We start from the raw sequence: 25,183 nt of genomic DNA, 5'->3' as shown, positions 1-25,183 counted from the left end.
TTTTTTGTCTGGTTCTTTTTTTGGGATTTTTTTGTTTGTTTTTTAGTTTGTTTTGCTTTGTTTTGTTTGGTTGGTTTTTAAATTTTCTTTTCTTTTTTTTTCCCAGAGAATTAAGTAGCAATTCTTTTCCATAATTCCGTACAATCAATCATTCTCCTTTCAGTTAGTGTACTGGACCTGGCTGGAATGGAGTTAACTTTTTTCATGGCAGCTGATAATGTTCTGTGCTTTGCACTTATTGATAAAACAGAAGGTGAGAGTAACCCACCTGGTTAATCAATCCCTGGGAGCAGATCAGAGTGAAACAACAATTAATGACTGGTGTTTTTAAACATACACAGGTAGGCTTTATTGTAGAGCAATTTGGTTGCACAGAAAAACAGCTATAGCTATTTATAATATAAGAGCATAAAAATATCACTTAAGAAAATGTATAAGAAAGGGAAGGAAAGGATAAGAATAGAAAGACCTCACCACCCACGGACCTCTAGACGAGACTTGTTTGGGGTTTTTGATGTCTGTTGAAGTGATGGTCACCATCTTGGTCAATGTCTCAGATTGCATCACCAGGTTATGGAGTAAATCTCAGTGAAATCCACAGCACACAAAGCTATTTGGTTTATATTCGCTCAGGTAGGAAAGTCCAGGTACCTCCCTTGGAGTGGGGAATTTCAGCTGGATGATGTAATATAGATCATGAGACACTTCAGGAGCCTTTGACACCTTCTAAGATAGAGCTGTCCATTACATCAATTAATTTGGGTCCATTAAGGCCTATTAGGGCCCATCAGCAGAGATTGATACCTTCAGGCTACATGTGAATGCCCTGGTACTTCCCCAAAGGGGAGTTATCACAGCTGGGTCACTTGAGTAAGGACAAAGAGACAGTACTTTGCCTGGTAGGATTTGCCTCTGTCCTTATCTGGTTCAGGACCATCTGTAGCCTGAGGTGTCAGGTGTGCTCTCTCACTTTGCCTAGAAAGTTACTTTGCACATCAGCAGCTTGTCCTTGATTGTTTGACCCTCCAGCATTCCAGTCTCTCTTCCAGTGTCACTTCTGGAGTGCCCTCTTTATCTTATCCCAAGTTCCCCTCACAGTCCAAATTCTGGTTAGTAGGCATATTTGGGAAGATGTGGGTTTTGATGGTCACAGATGAACAGCTGGGCCTTCGCAGTTTTCTACAGTGAGCAAAAGTCCTCCAATGATTTTAGCAATGGTTAAGGCATTAACCATTTCAGGCTCTTATACAGTGCTAGTAACAAATGTTTTGGCTATTGCTGAGCTGCATTTATATAGCAAAGTTGATGACTAAGGAGTTGGATACATGAAAAAAAAAAAAATTAAAAATCTGTTAATAAGGAAATTTAGAAATAAATGTTTTTCAGTGATATACTGGCAATTTGCTTAAACTTTCTGTTCTATTAAATCTAGAAATTAGATCATATACACTGGTGCTGTTCTGCAATTGAAAACTTCATCATAAATGTGGCAACTATAATGCTGAAAAAGCAATGTCTTTTTCAAAATTAGAATTAACATTTAACAGAATTTCAGCAAAAAAATATTGAGGACTGGAAGTGAAGACTAATTTCTTATTACCAAAAGGGTATTTTTTTTCTATTCTGGTTTATACTTAAATATGTATAAATAAAACCCTCTGTCGTTTTCATTGCACTGAAAATTAATTGAAAAGCTCTCTGGAAAGAAGCCAGATCAAAATCATTGGACCTTTGAAAAAAACACAATAAGAAAACAAACAAAACTATTTACTTTCCTTAGTTTTAAATTCCCTTTTAAAAGATGCAGAAATTATTAACAAACTGGAAAGATTGTACTGAGATCCACTTAAAATGAAGGTTTAAATTTATAGTCTGAGTTTCTGTGATACCTCATGTCACTCTCAAGGTGCAGTAATTTTACTGGCAATGAAGTCAGACTTAAGTAGTACAATACCAAACAATGTAATTCATAATCCAGTAGATAAATTTAGGAGAACTATCGAAGTTGAAAATTAAATAGAACCTGCAATGTTACCATAGAAACTTTTTTGCTTCTTTGGTTTGCCTGGAACCATCTTCTAAACTAAATGTTCATATTTCTTCATTCAAGTAAAAAAAGAAGAATTGGTGACATAAGAGCTTATATCACATTAGAATAAGTAATAATATAGGTAATAGGCAATACTTAATAATAGATAATATAATAATAAGAACACCTTTCAATAGATGTTCCAGATATTTTATGTTGATCTATACAGAAAATATAATTTATTCTCATTTTCATTCTTAAGGAATTTGGGGAGATTAAATATTTAGTGATACCCTTAGACCTTGTTAAGGCTGAAGGGTTTTTTTTGGTTATTTATTTGAGTTGTTAATTTACAAGCTTATCAACTATTTTCCCTGTGACTTTTGATAGTATTTTTTGCAAAGTTAACAAACAAGTTAAGAAACAAGCAAAAACTGTATTTAAGCGGACTTTTTGTCAGTTGTTCAAAAAGTATAAGAAACTACTTTGTTGGCTAAATGGTGTTGCTGTTGTCCTCAATTTTCAATTTTTGAATGCACTTTAAATAAAATTATTTTAATGCTAAAAAACTCCAACAAAATTAGTGCATGTAAAACAATACAGAAACACTACAAACAGTTTATATACAGGTGTGTGTCTGTGTATATCTTTGTTTTACATTATATGATAAACATGTACATAATCACAGAATCAGAATGACAGAATGCCTGAGGTTAGAAAGGACCTCTTAATAACCTCTGGTCCAGCACTTCTGCTCAAGCAGAGATAACCTGAAGCCATTTACACTGGACTGTGTCTAAACAATTCTAAGTAATTTCAAGTATTCTACCAGTGCTTAGTCACCCTAACAGTGTAAAAGTGTTTCCTGATGTTCGGAGGAAACCTCCTGTGTTTCAGTTTGTGCCCATTGATTCTGGTCCTCTGGACTCCACTCCATTATATACCTTCTCTTTAGGTATTTATGAACCTTAGTAAGATTTTCCAAAGTCTCCTCTTTTCTGGGATGAGCTGACCCAGCTCTCTCAGTCTTCCCTCATAGGAGAGGTGCTCCAGTCCCTTCATCATCCTTGTGAGCCTTCATTGTATTCTCTACAGTATGTTCGTGTCTCTGTTGTATTGAGGAGTCTAGAATTGAGCACACCTCTCCTGGTTTCACTTCACCCGTGCTGAGACTATGAGAACAATCACTCTCCTTGACTTACTGGTGATACTTTGTCTAATGCAGCTTCAGGTATCCCCTGCCTCCTTTGAGGCAAGAGCACAGTGCTGGCTTCTGTTCTGCCAAGCTGCTTTCCAACTGGGTGGCCCACATCATCTATTAGTGCATGAATGTACATTACACATACACACATGCATGGACATACAAATATACATGTGGATTTATTTAATTATTTTATAGTAGAATGTAATTAGGAACCCTTTTAGTAGAAATGAAGATCTATAGTTGTGGAAAGATAAATCCATTAAAGTATGGTTAGAACAATTGAACGTGTTCTCACCTAGTTCCCTGATGATGTGTGATTACTATTTTCACCTCTCAGGGAGCAAAACAGCTCATCTAAATCCTCACTAATTGTATATAGACAAAAGTCTAATCTTGTCTGCAGCTGAAGCTGAAACATTAACTTCTTGCCATGAAGGCAAATGGAGCAGAAGAGATTATATCTATGTGACTGAATTCTCCTTATCTTTCTTTCCACCTTTCCCAAAACACAATAATTTATTTTATGTTTGAATCTCCTATTCCCTGACTCAAGCTGTACTCTGAAACATTCAATGGAATGCAACAACACAGTTGAGCTTATTCCCATTTTGATTACTAGTGATGTGATCACATTTACTAAGATGAAAAGCTGGTTTCTGTTATTTGTGGGAACACAGTGTAATGAATCTGTTAATGCTGATGCTACAACATGAGCAGAGAATGTGTGCAGTTTCTGTTAGGCAAAACATTATTTTTATAATGTTTTTTAAGAGGGTGAGAATCATAACTGGGTTGCAGAAGGAATTTACAAGCAAGAGAAGTTAACACAGTATGGAGTACCTAGAATAGCATGACAATAAAGATGAGGATGCTTAGTGTTTTTAAGCAAAGATGTGCATGATGGAAAGAGCAGAAATATTTCCTTATATAAATGCTTAAGTTAAAGCTAACTTGTATTCCACCAGTATACTGGGTTTATAAAGGCTGCTGTTTGCATCTGCCTATAACAGTAGATCACTGGTTTAACTAGGAAAGTTAAAAAATAGCATAGAGTAAAGCAGAGATATTGTCTTTTCCTCTGTAACACTTTTAATAATATTACTTTCAGAGGCTTGAAAATTGCATCAGTAGGATAATGCATAGTCTTTGAGTATTAAACATACTGTGGCTCAGATCCAGTGAATCTGTTATAGGCATCTAAATTAGATTTCTTGCCCAGAAGCAGAAACAATGCAGTCCTCATAAAATGAAGTACTTAAATACTGTGTAAGTCTCCGGAGAGAAAATAAACAGATCCACATGAGTTCTTTTATTTATACAGAGATGCTGTGGGTAAACTGTAGGAACCATTGAGCCTTTAAATCCCCTTAGAATTCACACATTACATCTGACTGTACATGATCTTAAAAATGTATATTAATTTACATGTAATAATTGAGTAGAAACACTTTAAATCTTGGCTTAGATAACTGACATGATCATGTAAACTTGTAAATTCCTTCCACAATTCAGCTGGCATTTGGCAAAGAAATATTTCTTTGTACTGCTAAAAAACCCCAATTAACCAGGCAGCTGTCAGACAGGTTCATTAAGTTCTGACCTTTTCAACATATATTGAGCTAGAGGAAACAATTGAAAGTTCCTTTGCTTAGCAAAAATGGAGGGTATCATTCTATGTCAGTCAATCTTTAAATTTGTCTTGGAAAGCAGAGGCAGTCCAAAGGATTGTTTTTGCCTTTTAGATAGTTCTAAAATTTTCCAAAACTCCTGTCAACATGGCTAGGTTTTTTTGGTTGGTTGGTTGGTTGTTTTTTTTTGTTTTGGTTTGGGTTGTTTTTTTGTTTTGTTTTGTTTTGTTTTTTTTGTGTAGATAAATGGCATGTGAACATTTGCAAATAGTGAAAATGGTAACTGTTCAACACAGTTATGTGTGTTGTTCATTTCCAAATACATTTTATTATCAGTAAAGGTTCAGTAAATATACCAGTGAATATCAGTAAAGTTTCAGTAAATGCTTTGAAGCTGTCACGGTGCTGCTCAAATAAAAGAGTGTGACATAAAAAAAATACTATTTTTTTATCCAACACACAGGCAACTTATCTGACTTTTTATTCAGTTTCTCATGATATACTGAGCACATGGTTTGCTACTAAATCTTTTGGGATAAATTTATTTAATGGAAGACTGGATTTTCACTAGTTAAATCACTTCTTCACATGGTCATAAAATACAAACCTTACCCCACTTAAATTTATTCTGTGTTGAAAAATATTTAGAACAATATTTCTAAAACTCTCTGCATTTTATGTGAAACACTTAGGAGAATGTATGTTTCATACATGTCCCCACTAGAATATATAGACTGCGTCCATGTGAAAACACATATTTATGGATAAATTAGATTATATTAACTGTCAAATAAATTAGAAACCCTGGTCATATAAATAAGAGAATATCTTTCCTTGACCTTTGAAATAGCACCATACTTAAATGAGTTATTTTCCTAATACAGTTAGATTCACATAAAATGGTTTCTTCGATTTTGAGAATAAATATTTACTTGTTACTTATGTTTTCAAAAAGTTGTAAGATCTGTAGTAATTTTTTGGCAGGTTTATATCTTTTTGTCTCTTACTGACTGTCAGATTGACAATTATATTGTTGTGGGTTGCCCGTGGCTGGATGCCACTCTACCCTCTCTTCCACAACTGGGCAGGGGAGAGAAAATACTATGAAAGGCTCATGAATTGAGACAAGTTTTGCAGCTAGTTGTTGATGTTCCATAAATCATGCCTCCAGAGGTCATGCAAACATAACTTACTGAACATAGTTAGGACAAAGAGCAGTCGGTGCTTTCAGCAATTGTTAACAACAGGTAGTTTTAAAAGCAAAAAACATTATTGCTGTTGATGTCTTTGAAATCTGTCACTCTTAAGTAAAGAAGAAAGGAAAAAGGGAGGGGTAAGAAATGGGTTGGACTTACCATCCATAATATTAAGTCCCTATTTTTTATAGTGTAGTGCTGTTTTCTGCATTCTTCCTTGTCCCTTGGATTGATTTAACATAATAGAAAAGCACAAAATAAGACACATTTTCTTTTCTAGTTTTAGTTGAGTCATCAACATTTCAGAGATAATGTCTATCTTAAAAGAATTCTTCATATTCAACATTTGTAACATTTAAACATGAAATATACTATCTGGAAAAGGTTCCCCTTCTGTGATGTTTTCTTATCCATCTCTTTTGCCTAGTTCTAAGACTGGAGGTCATATTTTGATTAGGAGAATGTTATTTATGGGGAAAAAATTATTATTTTATGCTCGATTCCTTTATACTTTTTCTCATATAAAATTTTTATAGAAATCCATCAATTTTTGTAGACTACGGCTAACTGCAGTTAAGAGGTAACTGCAGTAAAAAAAAAAAAGTCAACTATGGGCTGTTAGTTGTTATTGACTGAATAATGTTTGTATTCTGTTTTTTAGCATGTCGTGCTTTTACCTAACCTCCTATTTATCATTTTCGGAAGAAAAAAAAATAAGGAATTTTATTCAGAAGAGCTTCAAATAAAGGCATCTGTCTTCAAACAAAAGGAGACCAGCCAACATTTTGTCAAAGGCCAACCTTTTTATTGCTTCTAGTGTTGGGGTATTTTTTTATTTTCTCTTTTTTAAAATGTGATTGGGATTTTAAATTTTTTAAGTTTTTTTATTTTTTTTGTTTGTTTGTTTGTTTTCTTTTCATTTTCTTTTGAATACAATTTGATCTTTTCTTATTTCTATGTAGAGTTTTAAAATTATGGCAAAATATACATATACATTTTTTCCTCAAAGAGTAGAGAAGAAAAAGTACATGGTACTCTACAAGACATGGATGTTACCTAACCTTGTCTAGAAACCTAATATTTACTTTAGGAAGCATTTTATCTTGAAATAAAGATATTTTTCTTCATTTTCTGGAGAATGAGTCTACCATGATGAAGTAAAATGTAGATCTGTGTATTGGTAGAATTGTGTCATAAGCTTGCATCTTAGATTTTGCACTCCATATTTCAGCCTCTCTGTAAAATACACAGATTGATAAAATAATACATCCAGTTGGTAAGTCAATTGGTCAAATTAGTACCCGTTTCAAAGATAGACCTGATTGTACAAGGAGTACAATAAAAGTCAGTATGTGTACCAAAAAAGCATGGGCATATTTACAAACTAAGTTAAAATTTATACAGTGTCATAAAAAAACCCATGGGTTTACTTATAGAAAATAATACTAAAGATTATAATAAATGGGTTTGTTAAATCATAAGTTTTGGAAAAGAGTTAATGTTATGAAAGTGATTTCAATGCCACAGTTTATTTACTTGCCACAGATACTACCAATGAATGTTCCAATTCCATTATTTAGTTTATTTGAGAAGAAGAAGGGGGGGAAAGTAAGTTTCTTTATTTCTGTATCAAATATCGAACCTCAGGGAATGTGTTTGCACATGATTGATTGTGTCTCTGATAAATTCTATAGGGTAATCTGATGATAAGTTAAGGAAAATAATCTTCAATTATGCTATATTAATTTTTTTGGTTTATGTTTTGTACCCTGATGAGGGGGAGGAATAGGCAGGACTCAGTTATAAATAAAGGACAGAAGCCAGTTTAAAAATTCTTCTGAAAATAGAAAATGAAATAATTTTAATGTGTTGGGGAAAAGGAATTACAAATCAATTAAATGCTGAACACATTTCTTCTGTCAGTGACTATGGTCATCAGAAATGCAAGCTCAGTAGATGTCAAAATACAGATTTCAGATGGAAGAAAAAAATTAGATTTTTTGCCAAAATTGCAGTCTGGGACTAATCATTATTACTACTATGTGACTGATCTATTGGCAGTATGTTATCTTCTGTAAACATACAGAGATCACGGACTTTCAGTCAGACTAATGAAAGTCTGTGGTGTCTAAGAGTAAATTCTAATGTAGATTATTTATAAGAGAAATTATTAGCTGTATGTTTCAAGGAAGAACTGGTCTAAAGTTTCTTAAAGATCCTTAAGTCTGCTGCATCTTGTTGCTGAGGAGAAAATAATCTTTGTCTGACAATACAGAAATCTGAGGGATTTAGTATAGTCTTCCTGAGTTGGTTGAGTAGCTGGCTTGACTAACACATCATAAATAATTTAGACTGTAAGCAACACAAATGTTGAATTTCATATACTGAATATTTGTCTTACTACAGAAAAAAGTGCCTGGAAATCTCTTACCTAAAAAAACTTTACTGAAATCATTAATTAAACATGAATAACAAAAAAAGAATTTAAAACGTATCCAGAATGTTCAACAAACTGAAAAAAGATGGTAGAAAACAAAATGAGACATGCTAAATTTGAGGTATTATTAAATGCATCTAATTTTCATTATTTTATTCTGAGACAAAATATTGAAATGATTGTTTCAAAAGCTAGCAAAACCCCAAATAATAAATTAGAAACAAACTTCTAAAGAATTCTATATAAGGCTTCTAATTACAAGTCAAGTGAGTAAAGCAGATGGTTATGTAGGATTTAGCTCAATACATTCAATTCCTAGCAAAACGAAAAGGTCTTTTAGTAATATTGCAAAGGTTCATATGGATAAAATGGGATTTAGAAATGAAGTTGAAACTTCAGCTAAATACAGGATCAGTTTGAGACCTTGTGTTTTCTATGTTTAGAAGGCCCAAAAATGTTAACAACTCTTATAATTTTTTCATTGTTTAAAGCCTAAAGGGGAGTCTGAGGAAAAGTTTAAGTGTTTCAATTTTCTTTATATAAAATTTACTTGCAAATCAGGATCTGTAAAATAAAATTACTCTATTGATAATACCTCAGAGTGCAAAAGTTGGCAGAAAATAATTTCATGACTGGAGTGTATTTTTCTTTCAAGATATAGTAATTTAAAAGAAAGAATAATAAATATATTTGCAGTAAATTTACAATTATATGATTCTTGATGTTGTACCTTCTGTTATGAAAAACTGTCCCAATTTTTAAATTAATCTGTAATTTCTGGTGTATTTTTATGATGACTATTCAAAATTTTAATCTGAACTTTCAAAGGTTTTAATTTTTTTTCTTGTTCTCTGAGTATAATTCTTAAACATTGCAATAATGCCTGCCTAGTAAATAGTCCCAAATATTTTCTTGCATAAACAGTGCAAATATGCTGCTCTTCTCATTTCTGTTATCTTAAGATTTTTCCATGAATACTTAATTTAGTGTGTGTAAAAATAAGATTTGCTGTATATTTTTTCCTTATTTGAAAGTATTTCTGATGATTTAAATATCTTGGTGATTTGCTTTACTTTTTTACTTTATTTTTCAGAATAGTTAATAACATTGCTACTGGAGACTACTTAAATTTCTAATTTAAGCATGTAAATTAATACCTTGCATTGTCAAGAAAGCCATAATGATCTCTTGCTAAAATCTATTCTTTTCATGAATGAATGTTAAGCAGAATATTTGCTTAATATTGTAACAGCAAAAATTAAAGTGATATTGAAAGAAGCAAACCATACTTTAATTCTATTCCCCAGTACATGTGATTAATTTCATAATTATCTTTCATTTTTCCTTGAGTGAAGGAAGAAAGTTAATTTAGAACTAATCCACAGTATTGGACAATATTGGATTCTGATATGATTTCATCCACTTTTACAAGCATGTAAGCACCTTCACACAAAAAGTACGTAGTCTGGATGCAATAGGCAGTCTGGATGTTTAAGACTGGAAAAGCTGATCTTGTGGTTTAAACCCAGGCAGCAACTCAGCCTCACAAAGCTGTTTGCTCACCTCCCACTTGTGGTGGGATGGGGAAGAAAATCAGAAGACTAAAAGTGAGTAAACTCATGGTTTGAGGTAAAGACTGCTTAATAAAACCTATGCATGATCAGTGCAAGAAATTTTACACCAAGAAGGTGTTCAACCATCTGCAGGAAAGCAGGCCTCCATTATATACAACAATGATTTGGAAGGACAGACATAATCACTCCGAGAGTCCCATCATTCTTCTTTCTTCCTCTAAAATTTATGCTGAACATGAAACACCATATGATCTGGAATTTCCCTTTGGTCAATTGGAGTCCACTGTCCAGCTGTGCTGCCTCCCAGTTTCTCATGCGAGGTGTAGGGTGAGAGGTAGAAAAGCCCTTCATCCTGAGTAAGCCCTACTCAGCAATAGCAAAAACATCCCTGTGTTATCAACACTGTTTTCAGCACAAATCCAAAACACAGCCCCATACCAGCTATGAAGAAATATCCCAGCCAGGACCACCAAACTGGTAAGAAAATGTGCTGTAAACTTTCAACTGAAATAGCAGAAATGAGGAAATTTGTTGAAGCGTCTCACAATGAAACAAAAACCCTAAAAAACATTTAATTACTTAGGCCACTATTATGCCTATCCTGTAAGTTCAAAGGTTTTTAACAAAGAAGTTTAAATATGTTAAACAACACTCTTTATATCAAGAGAAGTGTTATCCAACAGAAGTAGCTCAGAGTTTATTCCTCTTATAAAAAAAGAGGTAACACTACTTGGGGGACTTTTCTTTCTTTCATATTTGCAGTGAAACATAAATAACCTGACAGATATTTCTTAAAATGGGTATATTTCTATAAAGTTTTAATCAGAATAGCAATTAATTTAGTTGAAATTTGCAGTTGTGATAGCATTACAGGCATTTCCTTCAACTATCTTATGGTCAGAAAATACAAAATGTCAAACAATTTATTCCTTTCACCGCATTCATCAATAGAAATATGGCAATATTTTGTTGTAAGAATCATGACCCTTACCAGCTTTAGATAGATAAAAAATTCTTCAAATTGGAGCTTTGTCCATAGAAACACAGAATTTCCTAACTAGTGTAGCTTGAGCATAGTAAGACTTTGAAAGTATACTGAAAACTATTTTTGCAGCAAGTTTTGAAGCAGTATTTTTTTCTTTCCAGAAACTCATATGAACCCTTTATTTGCTTTTCATTTTAATCTGTACAAAGAATAATCAAGACCTTACATTTCAGAAATCTATTCTTTCCTGGTAGCAGCATTATTTGCTCAACAATAACCAGCTGTAACAAATCTGTACATGGAAGAAGACTCATAAAAGGACAATGATGGCTAATCAAATTTCTCTCTTGAAAAACATTCAAAATGCAAACTTCAGGTCATTAATTCTTCAAATTTTTGCTTCATATGGTAATGTGATTCTCTGACTGAAGGTTGTCAAGTGACTTGGGATATATTTTGGATCAAGGAAGAAACTTGTGGACTATTTTAAATGAAATGTGCCATGAAAATCCACATTTTCTTTATTCATAATGCATTTAAAGGACTTTGAACTTTGTTCTTCTATTATAATTATTAATACTATTAGGATAATTATAATCCTCTGCTGTATGACATTGGCATGTATGTTTCTAAGGGCACAAAACTCTTTAGGGAGGGAGAATGCATCTAGATACTGGGATAATTTTTAGAGAACTGGAAGTTGCTTTCTGCCTGTGGAAAAATTAATGTGTTTGGGTATGAAATTTAATCCTAATCAGTGGTGTACAGAATAATTCTATGTTGTTAAGGATACTCAAGATTCTAAATCATAATAAATGCTTATGGGCAGACACAGACCACATAATGCATAATTTGGAATAATGCTGTCCATCTTTCGGAAACATCTATCTCTTGTGTTACAGATTAAATTTTTTGCATGTGCTTAGTATTTAATTTTGGCATGCAGGCAGTACTTTCTGACTTTGTTCACTTTTATGGCCCTGATGTCTGTCCTGGAGGACCCATGTTTTTTTCTTTTTAGTGGTAGGAATCCAGTGGGGTTTCACCATCTCCCCTTTTGGAAAATTACTGTGTCTGAGGCGTGGACATATCAAGGTGGACTCTGAGGTTAGTTCATCCTGACTGAGTGAATATTGTCACATGTTGTGCTTTTCACAAGATAGAAAACTCTATCTAAATAATCAGGGAGTATTCTGTGCCTCTTCAGAAGTATAAGGTCACTGTGAAATCTTTGGTGAAGCGGCTCTTTTCTTCTTCCATTGCCTTGTAATCTCTTCCAAGAGTGGAGTAAAGGAAAGAAGTGGGTTTTTTTTCTTTCCACGTGGGTGGTATCCCCTTTTTCCCTAGCAGCAGCTGGACTTCATCCTAGATGACACAGGGTACAAAGGCACTGGTTCCATCTCTCAGATGATCATTTATGTAGAATGTGTGCAACTTTGCTTAATGTCATTGAAATCAAGTGTTCAGATCCCCACAATCATAACTGCAAATCACTGGGATAGCAGAGAGGCTGGGAGAGATCTATCAGGAAGCAACAAATGCAGAGCTTCTCATTAAGGAAGAAAAGGAGGGAACTGAGGGTAAGAGCAAGGCAGGCAGCAGCCGGTGCAGTCCTGTGGTGTCACTGTTGGGCACTGAACCGGTATCCAACTGTTCCTTTTTTGTCATTAGACTTGACTTTCCTTTTGGCAGTACTTGAGTGATTTACATGCCAGTTCTCAAACTGAATGTGCTTCACCAAGTTGAAACATACCTGCTCTCTGCAGCATGGTGCTGAAGTGGTTTGGAATTGGTGCATGATTTGGAAGTACATCTAAGAAAAGACATTTTCGGGGTTTAAGCTGGGAAAAATGAGAAACGTGATGACACAAAGTGACAAAATTCTCAGGATATTGCTAGTCTGAGAAATTCTGGCAATGGTAAAGTTAACTATACTGGAGTAGCATTGATATTGTAGTCTTTTGAAAAGCTGTAACTCCGTGAATTTCCACATTACAAAGCCCAGTAATATTCATTTAATATTAGATACAATTCTATCTTAATGAAGTATGTCATAGGCATGGAAGAGCAAGCTGAACATAATATGGTTTCCAGGGAAACATCCTTATTAACTGAATTTCCTGATCAAATGCATCCTGATTTAATAAAAATATATTGATTGTTTTGACATAATCAAGAAAGATAACTATGGAGCAGAAAAACTTTGAAGCAGATCAGTGAAATTTACGTTACATGAAACAGTTTTACATAACTTCTGGTTTCTAAATTGTAGCTTCAATTTAAATTTTTGTTGTTGTTTTTGTTATTCGCAACTTCTAGCCTTTAGGCGATTCAGAAATCCAGTGTTTATCACAAGTTAGGCCATGTTCTAAAAAAGTTAATAGGAGGAATGAATAATTTATTTTTTTTAAGGAACATGAACAAATGTTTCTGTGCACTTTAAAATTTTATTTCTATTTTTTCTGGTTTGCTGTTTGTTGGTTTTTTTATTATTATTTTTAATTTTCTATTCATTTTTAAGGTGAATTTCTAACTTGAAATTAAAAGAGATTCATCTGGTTGATGAATTGTGTCTCATAATTTTGGGACAGAACAGTGTTCATAGTATTCATGGATTATTTCTTATTTGAAACACCTGGCAACTTAGTTGAAAAATTTCATAGATAAATATTTGCTTTAAGAGCCTAAGCATTTCTGGGTAAAGGAGTGGCAGTCTAAAAAGAAATCATCAAGATTATTGTTGGACTTTGATCCTTACTGATATAAGCTTGCCATAAAAAACTTTGTCATCAATTTTAATAATTCCATTAAACATTAGAAAGTCTACATAACTTAATATTACCTCAAATTTGTGCAGAGAAAACTGGTAATTTGATTTATTAACTTTCTTGTGCCTGTATTCTGTTTAGTTAATGTTGACAGAGTACTCTGTTTCTGTAGTTCTAAATGTATGTTAAATCATTTTGCAATCATCCTGCCTAAAATCTGGACATGATTTGTCTTCAGATCTTTGGCTTTCTAGTCTACTGAATAGTGTGCTGAACACTGTAAAGGAAAAAAAACTACAAAAAATATATGAAAAAATTTAAGATTATGAGATAAAAATTAACCTAGTGTTAGGAAATATGCCTAACACTCCTGTTTATAAGCACACTTTTGATATTTGCATTTAGTAACTTTAATTGAATAACCGGAACATGCACACACAAATACATGGAAACCTTTATCATAGAATCACAGAATCAAAGAATCATAGAACCATAGAATCATAGAGTGGTTTGTGTTGTCAGGATCCTTGAAGATCATCTCATTCCAACCTCTCTACCAAAGCCAGGTGTACCTTCCACTAGATCAGGTAGCTCAAAGTCCCATTCAGCCTGACTTTGGACACCTCTGGGGTGGGGCATCCACAGTTTCTCTGGACAACCTGTTACAGCGTCTCACCACCCTCATAGTAAAAAAATTTCTCCTTATATCTAATTTAAACACACTCTCTTTCAATTTGAAACCATTTGTTCTAGTCACATCACTGCTTGCTCTTGTAAATAGTCTTGCCTCATCATTTCTGAAAGTTCCCTTGAGATACTGGAAGGCTGCAGTTAGGTTACTCTAAAGCCTTTTGTTTTCCAGGCTGAACAATCCCAATTCTCTCAGCCTTTCCTCATAGTAGAGCTGTTCTATCCCTCTGATCATCTTGGTGCCCCCTCCCCCACCGAATCTCTCCAGCAGGTCCATGTTCTTCCTGTACTGGAACCCCAAGGCTGGATGCAGCACTGCAGGTGGGGTCTCACAGAGCAGAGAAGAGCAGAGCAGAGGGGCAGAATCCCCTCCCTCCCCTGCTACCCACGCCCAGGACATGTTTGGTTTCTGGGCTGGGAGTGCTCATGGCTGGGTCATGTCCAGCTCATCCACCAGCACCCCCAAGCCCTTCTCTGCAGGGCTGGTCTTGATCTATTCATCCCCAGCCTATGTTGATACTGAGGGCTGTAGCATGTATGCCTTTCAACCATAGACTCATTTCATGACTGATGCCTAAAGTCAGAAGCAGAAAACAACTGTCTGTATGTTGCAGCTGATAATATTTTAGATGTCACAGAAAACGTGTTATCTGCAAAAGGCTGACAGATTGACAAAGGACATTCAAAGTTCTTCTGCAGCCACTGAAGTACAGATGAATTAGCTGAGAGTTCTTAAAAGGGATCTAGCTTCCTATCTTTAGGCAATTGCAAAACAATTTGCATATGTTTGTGTATATATGTATATGGGAAGACATGCTCAGATTCCAGGAATTAAATTCCCCTGCTTCCAGGCCTTTAGCTGTTTCTCTGAATATTATTTGATTTCCCAGATAGATGTTCTATGCTATCTAGAAATTTACTGCAGTGTGCACGTATGCTGTTAAATATGCAATTAAATCATGCTCTAATTTGAATGCCTTAGGTTATTGGAGATACCTACATGGGTCTGGCAGATATTGCACCCTTCTGGCCTGACATCAGTGAGATCACAGAATCAAAGAATCATTCAGGTGGGAGTAGACCTCAGGAGTTCTATAGTCCAACTTCTGCTCAGAGCTAGATCAATTGTGCGGTTAATCCAGATTGCGTAATTCAATGGAATTTGAAAACTTCGATGGTAATTTACATCTCAAAAGCTAGTAGATACAAACAAGTGAATCAAACACAACATTTACAACTTGCAACCTTCTTTGGAGACATAATAAAATATTCTTTTATTTGCATGCACTGAGCACTGTTGGTTTTGGTGTAGGAAGTTGTGTTGGTTTGGTTTTAAGAATGAGGGATATTGCTGCAAAGAGATGCCTTCTGGATTCTTTCAATGTTGTGCTGGAAACTATTAAAAATAAGTCAGCCTATAAGGAATATTTCATTTTCTTCAAAGCCTTCAGTTAAAGATTAGTAAGACTGTAGTCTTAAGGGCTGGTGAAAGATTTAGTGAAAGGCTTAGTGAAAGCTTCACTCCGTCTTAAAATCCTTTAACAGTCAATTAACTATTTCATTTTCTCTCTGTGTTCCAAGAAAAAATAGCCCTGCAAAACTGTTTTCTAGAATGAAGAAATATACTTGTGGCCTCCATTGTGTCTCATTGCATAGTATTGCATTTCTAGGAATTTCTAGGACTTTTTACTCACTTATTGTCATTCGCAGATATTGGCTGACCTGGAAAACCATGCACTTTTTAAGGATGACCTAGAATGCCAGAAGCTTATTCTTGAAGCCATGAAGTATCATCTTTTGCCAGAAAGAAGAACTCTCATGCAAAGTCCAAGAACTAAGCCCAGAAAATCTACAGTTGGAACACTTTATGCTGTTGGAGGAATGGATAACAACAAAGGTATTATAGGACATTTGCTGCTCTATGAGTTATCAGCAATTTATCAGAAAATGGTGAAATAGCTTTCTTTTCCAAGATTGATGGGGGAAAGTCTGAATCAGTCAAGAAATATTGCCAAGACTTTGGTCCATTGAAAAGCATAATACAATTAGAGAAAGAAACTGAGTTTTGGCTTCATTCTTTGTTCAAAATTACTATCATTTTCAGAAAGGAATTTCACAAAAACTACCTAGAATGATAGTAATATACCTTAGTTATAGATTTCTAGAATTTTTTTTTCCTTTATAAATCAAATGCTTCCCTAAGTTTTTTTAACCTATGATAAAAGGTAGTGATATGTAGTGTATTTGATTCTTAAGTAATTGTCTAAAATGTTATGGATGATTCATGGGTCTTCCAATGCAGAAAATTTTAAGTCTTCTAGAGAAAAAAGATAAGTAGCTTCAACTAGCTTGCTAGTTTTTCAACAGAAAAAGGAAGGTTAAATTACCCTCATTTTTCTGTGAAGTAGGAAGAAGTGGAAATTTTATTAAAACATTTTGTTGTTATTTGTTTGGAATAAGAATTATGGTGATAGGTTGTGCTTTCATTTCTGGTAAATTTAATCCACTGATTTCTTGAATGGAAAGAAACAAAATATTTGAACTAAAAGCTAGCTATATTCCATAAAAGATAGCTATATTCCAAGCTTATATACTCAAAAAGCTTTTTCTTTTTTTTTTTCTTTTTTTTTTTTTTTTTAGTGTTTCACAACTCTATGTCTTGGTGCTGTTATTACAGAAGGTTCTCTAAATAGCTGTGGCAATATTGTTTGCAAAATGCCATGGCACATTTTCCTCATCAAGTTATACCAGTGATTAGAATGTATAACATCTGTGTGTGTGAAAAATAAATGGGTGGCATCAAGAGAAGTATGACAAGCAAGTTGAAGCAGCTTCATGCTAATGGAAGGAAGCTGTGTCTGGGGAGGTTTAGATCAAATATCAGGAAAAGGTTCTTCACCCGGAAGGTGATTGGCACTGCAAGAGGCTCCCCAGGGAAGTGGTCACAACATGAAATCTGTCTGATTTTAAAAAGTGTTTGGAAAATGCTCTCAGGCACATGGTGTGACTCCTGTGGATGTCCTGTGCAGGGACAGTAGCTGGACTTGATGGTCCTTGTGGCTTCCTTCCAATTCAACTTATTCTGTGACTCTGTGATTCTACCCTCTGACCCTAATTTCTTGAGGCCCATGCAATACATGGATTATTGCATCCACCTCTGGAATCCCATAATGACACATGGAGCTTCTGGAGTGAGTCTGGAGGAGGGCCACAAAGTTGATCAGAGGGCTGGAGCACCTCTCCTATGAAGGTAGGCTGAGAGAGCTGGAACTATTCAGCACAGAGAAAAAAAGGCTCCAAGAGAGACTTTATACTAATCCACCTTCCAGTACCTAAAGGGGCCAACAAGAAAGCTGGAGACAGTTTTTGCAAGGGCATGTAGTTGTAGGACCAGAGACAATGACTTTAAACTGAGGTCATAGGTTAGATCAGATATTAGGAGGTAATTAGTTACTGGCGGTGGTGGTGAGACACTGGCACATGTTGCCCAGAGAAGTTGTCCCATGCCTGGAAGTGTTCAAGGCCAGACTGGATAGGGCTTTGAGCAACATGGTCTAGTGAAAGGTGTTGCATATCATGACTCAGGGTTTAGAACTAGATGATCTTTTCAAAACTGTTCAATGATTTCATGAAAATAAGAAATTGTTGATGAAAGAACCAATACATATATATGTTCTTGAAGTAGCTGCAGATTATTTTTGTCCTTTTAATGTTTATAAACAATTGTGTAGCTAAATTTTAGGCATGAATGTGCATGGAATATTGTCTTTGGATGATAAAATACAAATTTCCTCTTACATAGGGCAATTTACAATTACCACAAGCATTCAGGTAGGAAATGACCCAATAATAAACCTAATTTGGACGCAGCTGTATTTGTTCTCATTTACTATTAGTAGCTGTTTGTCAATAAAAATATAGAAATATTTAGGATGACAGCAGGAGGAATAGAACCATTACTACGTTAACACACAGCCTCTTTGCAGACTCAGGGCAGGCAGAAGCAGTTCATTTCTGTAGCAGCAGGAGAAAACACAGAGCAACAGAGATTCAGCCCTCTGTTGATGCAATCTCTGACTGAAAACTACCAGGACTTTTATGCATTTACAGAAGGTAAAAACTGCTTTGAGAATGGGCTCGGTATGGCAGAGGAGCATCTGCCCAGCAGGAGCCTGTGTTACAGCTGATACAATATTTATTCCCAGTAACCCAGCTTCTGCAGCTGTGCTGCCTCAGCTTGCATCTGTTCAACTCATCCCTCTTGTGATCCTGCTGTGTTCTTGACTTGCTTTTATGCCCAGTGAGTCTTGTTTCCACACGTCCATTCAGGAGACCTGAGTGCTGTTTTCCTGCTTTGAAGAGACACAGAGCTCATAAGGCAACCTGGGCTGGGAGATGATGCTGATACTGTATTACCTCTCCTCAGTAATTAGTGATTTATTTTTTCTCCCAGAACTTTCTTCACTGAAAGGCTGATATGGATGGTTGCAATTCACAATGATGTATTTTTAGTACTTCCTGATATTTGCTACCAAATGTGAAACCTTTGGAAATAATTCGATGAGCTAGAAAAATTAGCAATTTATTTACTAGCATATAAAATAGTGGTTAAGTGCAAATATTATGAAAGCATTTGAAGGTTATATAGCTCATCACATAAAAAGTAGCCTAGCATTCTAAGTTTGTTTTGAAATCTCTTCTATAATTATCATCATTTCCATAAAAATGAAGTGATAATTAAGCTCCAGAAAACAGCAACTGGAATTTTGCCTGATGTGAGAAATTAACGCAGCATAGCACTAAATGGATAGAGAGGAAAATAGAAAAGTTAGATAATTTTGTTATTTGAATTTCCTAGACAAACTAAAATAATTTAAATCTCTGTTTCCACACACCTTTGCTTATTTATTAATTTAATTTTAAAGGCGCACATAAGAAACACATTTTCTCAGTATGTCTGCATTAATGGAATGGGATGCATTAGCAGATTGTGGGTATGTGCTTCTGACAATATTCCATTCACTTTACCCATTAATATCATCACACTGACATCTGTAATTTGAATTTGCCATATTTAATCATCTAATAGTATGCAGAAGTCCACATATAGAGCAGGATGTCGGTTTGAAATAAATAATTGCAAGAAGCAGTCATACAACAATTTTTAGAAATGATTAAGCACTAACTTCCTGCAACCATCCTGGAATCCCAAATATAGAGCAGAACCCAATTGGTAGAACATGACGTATATGGTCTATGGATAATTATGTGCAGGAAAATATGTAGCAAGCAGAGATTGGTATCAATAATCAAGCGGTGTTGTAGTGAAGTCAAAATGCTGATTAATTTCTCCTGAGGTGTTCTAGTCTGTCTCATTAGGTAGCAAATAATAAGGGACAAGAAGAACCTGCAGAAAAAGAAAACAGAGCTGTTACAGCAACCATGATCCAAACCACTGGTACGTGTTACTTTTGGAATAGCCCTAGACTAGTTCCTCAAAGTCCTAGATTAGTTATTTTTTTACTGAATCCCAATCTTTAAGTAAATACAAGGGAAAAAGAAATGAAAAGTTGCATGAGCAAGAAACTCTTCCATAAAAATGTGGCAGGTCATTTTAAAAAGTGATGGAATAATCAATTTTATGAAGCACTGCTAATAAATATGTATTTTTCATTAATCCTATGACTAGTTGTAAAACCTGCTGCAAAAAGTACCCTGGTGGTAAACAGGTAAGGCTCATCATTAAGCCGCGTCAAGCAACAATAAACATTCTTTTATTGTTGTATAGATACTTTTTAGAATGATCTTTGCTATTGCCCCAGTAATATTAAAAAAATTAACCTTCTGAAATATGAGAGTGAGGCCTCCAGTCATTCTTCCTTATACACCCATGCTACATATTTTTCCTTTTCTTTAATGTATTTTAATTCATCAATAATTCTTTTTGCTTCACAAATATGGATTATCAAATGTGGTTTATTACATATATGTAATACACTTATTACATATATGCAATTATTTCACAAGAATGCCATCTAGCACAGTTACATGGAGTCACTCTTGTTCTAGCGAATTTTGGAGACATCCTTGTTTTTCTGGGCTTTTTTAGTTTTGATTTTATTTTTTGTTTTGTTTCATTTTCTTTCTAGCAAGACATTTCTCAAAGTGGATTTAATTTAAACTTCTTTTTTTTATTTTTTTCATTCTCATGTAGGCATTTTTTTAAATGCTGAAAGAAATATTCAAAAAGTTGTTGTAAATAGTGTAAAAAAAGGGGGCAAAAATAGGGAAAGATCGTGGTTTTCCTCTTGTCTGTGACTTGAATCTGCCTCTTTCCTCATCAGTTTAGTGGGAATTTGTTAAAAAAAAAAAAAAAGTTTAGTCTATAAAGATTGTTATATGGCATTTTGCAAGTTGCAAAAATTGCTACAAACCACTTTTCTTCACATACATTAAATGTTGGACAGCATTCATTATCTATCCATTTGATGCACAAAACTATTGTGAGGAAACGTCTTCATTTAACTTCCATTTTCATTTGAAATATACAATGTACAGTAACTGTGTTTAATTTTCAGAACATAGGTGCTTAAAGTCCTGTATTATATAATACACAAAATCTACTTAAGAAGATAGAGTGTTTTCCTTTAAAAGAAAGAAAAAATCCAAAGTGTTTATTACTGAATATTTCTCCCTGATGTGCTTTTTGAAAAGTTTTATATAAATATGCATACTTTGTAAATGTACTTAACGTGTGTGTGTATGTATCAGCACTCCAGGAACAGCCCCTGTCAAGCAGGAACAGAAACAAACACACTGTTGTTATCCGTTGCATAAATAGATGTTCACAAAAGAACCCAGAAGTGAGAACTTGATGGTCCTTCTTGCAATCCTACTCTTTTTATTGATAACTTCACATATATGTCATTACTACTCCTCTGTAGGAGTTTCTTCTGCCTTTGGTGTTAATTTGTTTACACCTGTGTTTTCCATGAAGACGTTTGTTATCTAAAAGAATCATGTAGTCATAGACTTAAATACTTCAGGAGGACAATCAGCCAAAATAAATTGTGCCTCTGACATTCCAAGCAGCTGTTTACTGCTTTTTATTTAGATGCCTACACTTTTTCTCTGAAATCTCGTCTGCTCTATTTAAGTAGCAGTTCTATCTCTGCCAAACAACTGCAGTGTTTTCAAATATTAGAAGTGAGTAATTTTACTGAGATAGATGGGAAAGAGCAGCAAAAGGTACTGGGATTGTTTAGGCTGCAGAAAAGGAGACTCTGGAGAGATATTATCACTGTGTACCACAGCGTGAAAGGAATTTGTAGAAAGGTGGGAGTCAGTGTCTTTTCCCAAATAACAAGCATTACAATGAGGAAAAAATGACACCAAATTTCACCAGGGGAGACTTTGATTGGATATTAGGAGAAATTTTTCCACTGAAAGAGTTGTGAAGCATTGGAACAGGCTGCCCAGGGAAATGGTTAAGTCTTCATCCCTGGAGGTATTTGAAGGATATGTAGATGTGGCACAGAGGGTCATGGTTGACCCAGCAGTGCTGGGTTAAAGGTTAGCAATCTTTTCCAACCAAAATGAGTCTATGAGTTTGTGTTTACTCAGTTCTATATAATATATTTCACTATTATTTCTCATCCTTTCTGGAATTATTTTTTTTTTAATTGACCCATTTAAAGGGTGTTTTTTTAACACACATAAAAATGTGTGTTGGCATAATCCAGTGTTTTCCCAGACATTCTCTAGGTAACAACGGAAGACATTGGAAATGGAAAATCATTTACCTTAAATCTAAAATGCACTAATAAACAACCAACATTCCATTAGCTTTAGGTCAACATTGTACCAATGACCAACTCTCTTTTCCTTTTTCATGCTTTCTGGAAGACTTAAATAATAAAATAATAATGGAATATATAAACAACAACACTGAGAAGTTTGCTCTTGTAGGAGTAATCAAACTAGCATAGAAATGTCATCATGCTAGGTTTTCTTGAGAAAATTAGAATGCCAGAGTAAGTGGCAAGCAGGCTATGCTGAATGAATAAGTAAAATTTTAAGTGTCTGTATTGCAAATATGCATTGAAACTTACTTTTCCTTATAGGCTCCTTAAGCAGAAAAATGTAATTTAGCTAAGAAAAAAAAAAAAAGAGAAAAAAAAAGAATCCACCACTTTTTTAAAACTGAAAAACAGACTATGGATTCAACCCCTGGAACCAGTCTTATTTGAGGGCCACCCACCTGGACAGCAGCTTGGCAGAAAAGTGCCTGGGATCATTTTGCCCCAAACATTTGCTTAACAATTGTTCAGATATTTAGAAACAGCAAAATTGCACATACAGATTTGATACCTGGTAACAGATTTAGAGGGTAGAGGAGTTGTCTGCTCCCTAGCAGAGCTTGCATGGGAATTTTAAAGCATGTGCTGCTATTAAAGAGGAAGATATGAGGAGATTACTTTTCCCTGTTTTCATTTGCTTTTGGTTTCTTTTGAAGGCACTGAGAAAGCTTTGCCTCAGTACTCACTGCAGAGGTAAGAGTTGTTGCTGGTGGATTTCCTTCCTGGCAGGTGTTACCATGAGGTCACTTTACTTACTAAGACAATGCAGTGCATCTCTTTGAGATCTGGGGTACGTCAAGAATAAGGAAACAGTCCTTTCCTGTATATTTATAAAAAAAAAAAGATGGGCAAAGGTTCAAATACCCCTCCATCCTTTCTCTTTTCAGTCATTAAATTGCTTCCATCTTCCTCACTCTGGTCAGATCTCAGTGGAAATACTGGTCGGTCCTTTAACAGCATCTCGGACAGGAGATGAAAGGACTCTTTCCTGTGAAGAAAGGCTGAGAGATTTGGGACTGCTCAGCTCAGAGGAGATGACCTCCAAAGATCCCTTCCAACCTGAACTGTCCTGTGATTCTGCAACATGTTAATATAATTGTAGAGTAAAAGTAGAGCTTGGCTAATTACTTCACCAGAGGAGTATTAAATACACTGGCTAATTACTAATGAGATAATTAAATGTATAAATCACACTACAATTCTCGTCCAGTTCTTTCAAGTATTAACATGATTACTTCCTTCTTTTCACTCCTATGATTTTCAATATGTTCCAAAACATTCAGTGTCATAGGCAAATCAGCAGCTTAAGTATTTTGATTTAGCAGTGCATTTCAGAATAGAAAAGGAAAAAACAACAACCCATATTTTCACACCATCTGGTACTTTTTCAGTACTTATTTTATTTTATATCACTAAATTTCTGGCATTTTTTCAGCATAATTATCTTCTGAAACTGCTGATTCAGTTACAGTTTTAAACAAAAAGAAGATCCTGAAGTGACCTATTCTGAAGCCTTCATGGCTTCAAATGTGAGAGAAGAACCAAAGTTATCACACAAAAGATAAATTTTATCATCCCACAAACTTCTTGTCAATCTGTTCCCCTGGAATTCACACCTGTTGGTACATACTATGGGATTACGCAGATAGCATGAGAGGGTTGTGCATCATGGGTGTGTTAGGGGGATTATTAAACTAAGAACAATCCTCTGTTCCTCCTAATTACTTTTCTGCAACTTACTCTGTTGTCTGACATTTCCAGTGCATATATCTTATCACTTATTAAAATACACAAAAAGGCCAAATAAAAAAACCCAAAACAAACAAAAAATGAAAACAAAACAAGAAATAAAACCCAGAAAAACAAAACTAGAAAGCTGTGTGTGTGAGCTAGAGAAGATACATGCCTGGCAGATGGACAACTTAGAGAACTTCTACGCTATCAGAGACCTTATCTTTTTCTATTCACTTGCCTATTTCTGTTCCCTGATCACCGCAGTTTCATTAATGGCTGTCACTACTGGTACTGGCATCAGAGTAAACTACAACAAATTCTGAATCTTGTTCTGTAAATAGTTCAGATCTGGAACCACCACCACCCTCAACAACCAACCAGTGTGGATAAGGCTTGGAAAATGGTGACAACTCCCAGTGTAGTCCTCCAGCTCTATCTTGCACCTTCAGCCACCTCACAAATCGCCTTGCCAAATTCTCAGAAATGCTCCAGAAGTCTCTATTGTCAAGCACAAGAACATCCAAGTAATCTTTAATAGAGTCTTCACTTTATTTTTAATACTCTAAACTAGAAAACCAAATAAACACAATTACCTTTTTGAACTACAGGTTGCACAGTATAGAATCCAATCGGCATTTTCTGGTTCCTTCCTGTAAAGGTTAGGAATAGCAGCCTATGCAGCATGTTTACCTTAGAGTCGAGTAATTGCAGCAAAACAGAGTCTCTTGGGAACTGAGTTAAGGGCTAAGCAGTGTGGATGAGCATCTCTACATCTAGAATGAAAAATAATGAAAGAAGGCTGAGGTTTATGAGAAACTGGTACTGTTGCAGCACCAGACTGCTCAGTTCACATTATTTAACCAAATCATGATCAAAGAAGCTTATTGATTTAGTTATGGTACATAACAAACTCCCAATCATATGAAGCATGTTTAGAATAAATATCAATCATGCAGTAGATAAACTGCAATACTACACGCTTGCAAAATATGAATTTACGTCTTTAAATATCTTAACGTTCTTCTTGACCAAATCCTTCTGTGTTCTGGTCACAGACACTCATGTACATAGACATACAA

The 25,183-nt window shown here is 34.9% G+C and overlaps 1 protein-coding gene across 1 annotated transcript in view; it reads left to right on the top strand.

The window, feature by feature from the left end:
- KLHL1 (kelch like family member 1) overlaps window positions 1–25,183 on the top strand; it is a 183,349-nt gene that overhangs the window by 117,909 nt on the left and 40,257 nt on the right. The window contains exon 6 of the mRNA XM_033053069.2: window positions 16,222–16,408. Within this exon, the coding sequence (XP_032908960.1) occupies window positions 16,222–16,408 (187 nt within the window). The remainder of the gene's footprint in view (window positions 1–16,221; window positions 16,409–25,183) is intronic.

This window comes from Catharus ustulatus, chromosome 2, assembly GCF_009819885.2.
Source record: "Catharus ustulatus isolate bCatUst1 chromosome 2, bCatUst1.pri.v2, whole genome shotgun sequence".
NCBI classification, from domain to species: Eukaryota; Metazoa; Chordata; class Aves; order Passeriformes; family Turdidae; genus Catharus; species Catharus ustulatus.
Note: the sequence above shows the minus strand (reverse complement) of the source record. Positions and strands in the feature narration are given on the sequence as shown.